The following is a 3,407-nucleotide window of genomic DNA, read 5'->3' as shown; positions in this document are numbered from 1 at the left end:
AAAGAACCAACAGAGGATGAGAAGCAAACAAAAGCAGATCAAGCTAAGGAGCAAGTTGTGGTGCCAACCAAAAGCAATGAGAAACTCAAAGAACAGGAGAACCAGCCACATAGCTCAAAGGAAAAGACTCAAGGACAGCAGCAAATAGGAAAGAACATCACACCTCCACTGCCATATCCTCAGAGATTCAACAAAGAGGTTAAGGACCAACATTTCCACAAATTCCTTGAGACCTTCAAGAAGCTGGAAATTAATATCCCTCTAGCTGAAGCACTTGAGCAAATGCCTTTGTATGCCAAGTTCATGAAGGAGCTTATCAATAAGAAAAGAAGTTGGGATGAGAAGGAAATCGTATCACTCACTGAGGAATGCAGAGTGTTGATTCAAAAAGGGCTGCCTCCTAAGCTTGAGGATCCAGGGAGTTTCTCATTACCTTGCACCATTGGGGAAGTGACCATCACTAAAGCAATGTGCGATCTCGGAGCAAGTATTAATTTAATACCATCCTCCCTGGTGAAAAAGCTGCATATAGAAGAAGTCAAACCAGTACAAATGTCACTGGAGCTTGTAGATAAATCAATGGTGCACCCTAGGGGTGTAGTTGAAAATCTGTTGGTCAAGGTGGACAGCTTTATATACCCTGCTGACTTTGTGGTTCTAGAGTCAGACGAGGATGATGGTGACTCTGTTATACTAGGAAGGCCATTTCTGGCCACGGCTAGAGCCATCATAGACATAGAGAAAGGGGAGTTAACTCTCAGGATGCATGATCAGAGGGTCATTCTGAAAGTCTTACCAGAAGCACAGTTTAGTGAAAAGAAGAAAGACTCTATGGAAATTGATAAGGGAGGATCACAGCTGAAGGAAGAAAATGACAAGGAAGGTCACAGCAACACCTCAAGGACAAGGATTGTGCAAATTAATGAAGAAGCTCAAGAAGATATTGGAATATTAGCCACAAAGAAGAGAGGTTTCCAAGAGAAGCCCATGGCCAGAAAAGAAAGATCAACAAAAGGAAGGATGAAAAGCAGGAACAAGACAAAAAGGGGTTGGAAGAATAGGAAGATTCCAACAGAGGGGCTTTCCAAAGGTGACAAAGTACAGCTGATATATCAACAGCTGGGGTCAAATCAACAAAATGAGGACTACTACATTGTCAGCAACATACTCTCATTAGAGCATGCTGAGATTGAACACCAGAAAACAAAGAAGAGAATCACAGTCAGGGGAGACAAATTGAGGCCCTACAAGCACCAACCACCATAAAAGAGAGTCTCAATGTCAAGCTAATGACAATAAAAGAGCGCTTCATGGGAGGCAACCCATGCTTTAAAATTCATGTCATTTTAAATTCAATAAGTTATGATCATTTGAGCATGAACCCCCTTTCATTTCATGAACAGGCTCATTAACTGCATGCATTGTCTGAAGTTGTTATGCTTTCAAGTAATAATTCCTTTTTACATGCTTAAAGTATCTTGATAAAGCATATAGCCAAACACTAAGTTTGGTGTTCACTTAACTTCATGAAACTTGGGAGTTCATGCATCAATAATCATACAATTGTTATTTTCCAAAATCTCATAAATAGAAAAAAACCTTTTCGGTAATGAAGGCATCAATTGTGAGGCACCTTTTGTCAAGAAACAAGTTTGGTGTCCACCAAACTTTGATGTACCAATTTAGAGACACAATTGATCCTTCATGAAAAAAAGAGAGAAAAAGAAAGTGTAACAAAAACAATTCTTATGAACATTTGACATTGGAGTTACACTACTTGGAGGAGGAGACTTATTTTCTTTATACATGACCAAACACTAAGTTTGGTGTCCTCCTAAGAGAATGTCACGGTTTCATTAATTGTTTTGTTATAAAAAGAACAACTCTAGCTACGGTTGGATAAGCTAATGTGTGTTGTCTTGTTGTGATGATTAGGTAGTCAAAGAATCTTCAATGAAAAAGACAAGACAAAGGAAAGCATAGCATGAGGACAAAATAGCATCACATCAAAAAGAGAATCTGCCATTCCTCAGAAGATGGTCACGGCAAAGGCAAGGCAATGAGCACATTTTGTCTTCATTCATCCTTACATACATGCCTTTGATTCCCTTAAGTCCAATTGCATCCTAGCCTTTCATTGCTCATTTAAAAAGCTCACCACCTTTTAGCCATGCACATAACCGAATCCTTGTGGCTTTGAAACCTCAATTCTTTCATCCTTCATCATAAGCTACACTCTTTTCCAACAATCTAAACCTCCCTTCATCAATTCTTACCCCAACCAATTCGGTCTCACCCCTTTGTGCTCCAAACTCACATCAAACTCTCCAACACTCTTCACACCCCCTCTGACCTTACAAAACTCCATCAACTAAGTGATCATGGCCTCCTCATCAAGAACCAAACGAAGAAAAGGAAAAGAACCTATGGTGGAGGAGAGCACCCCTGAATATGACCGATGGAGGTTCAAGTCTTCATACCATCAATTTCAAATGGAGTGGATGAACAACAAGAAGATGAGTTACACCAAGAAGAAGAACCACAAGAAGAGGAGGAACAGCCACACTTTTTCCCACATGGCAATATGGATATGACCCAAATGCAAGAAGCAATTGGAAGACTGTCACACCAATACACAAGAATTCAAGAAAGGCAACAAGAGTACCATTCACAATACTTGAAGCATCACCAAGAACAACAAGAATGGCAGCTGAAAATGATGAACCAACAAAATGAGTTTGAGTCAAAATTCGTTGCAATGCAAGAGGAGCATGCCTTCCAATCTCATGAGGCATTTGGGAAGTTAGCACAAATGCAAGCCGAAACCATGAGAGCTCTCAATGAGTTTACGACTCTCCAAGATGCAAGATATGAAGTCCAAGCCGATTACAATATTAATAGTCAAATCAAACTGAACTATATTGGAGAACATCTGCACAACATGGATCCAGCATTCCCAACATATGAACAGTTCTTCAAAAAGAAAAGTGAAATAGAAGCAAACAAAGCCATGATGCTTGAAGATAGAGTGGAGGAGACGATGAACAAAGCTGGGTTTTGGAGGGGTCAACAGACAACAAACATGGACACAGGGAACTCCAACAACCAAGTTTATGAAAGAAGAAAGAAGAAGCATGACAAATGAAAGGTGGATTTGCTCCTTATTCATCACTACAAAGAAAAAGCATGCATTCTATCTGTTTGAAGTGTCATTGCATCTTTAAGTTGTCATTTTAATAGTCTTTGCATTACCTTAAAAATAAGTAAGCTAGTTTAAGTTGTGCTTGTGTGTTTACTTTCACTTGACTAAGAGCATGTTCTGTCCCCTGCATCTTTAAATCAATAAAAGAAATGTTTGATTGAGAAATGAGATAGTTCTCTGTTAGAAAGAAGTAGAATAATAGTAA

At 39.4% G+C, this 3,407-nt stretch overlaps 1 protein-coding gene across 1 annotated transcript; it reads left to right on the top strand.

Moving 5' to 3' along the window:
• Positions 1-2,458: 2,458 nt before the first annotated feature.
• Positions 2,459-3,145, top strand: LOC130939774 (uncharacterized). The gene has a single exon (XM_057867851.1). The coding sequence runs from the start codon at positions 2,459-2,461 to the stop codon at positions 3,143-3,145; it is 687 nt and encodes a 228-aa protein (XP_057723834.1).
• The last annotated feature ends 262 nt before the right edge of the window (positions 3,146-3,407 follow it).

Source organism: Arachis stenosperma, chromosome 7 (assembly GCF_014773155.1).
Source record: "Arachis stenosperma cultivar V10309 chromosome 7, arast.V10309.gnm1.PFL2, whole genome shotgun sequence".
NCBI classification, from domain to species: domain Eukaryota; kingdom Viridiplantae; phylum Streptophyta; class Magnoliopsida; order Fabales; family Fabaceae; genus Arachis; species Arachis stenosperma.
Note: the sequence above shows the minus strand (reverse complement) of the source record. Positions and strands in the feature narration are given on the sequence as shown.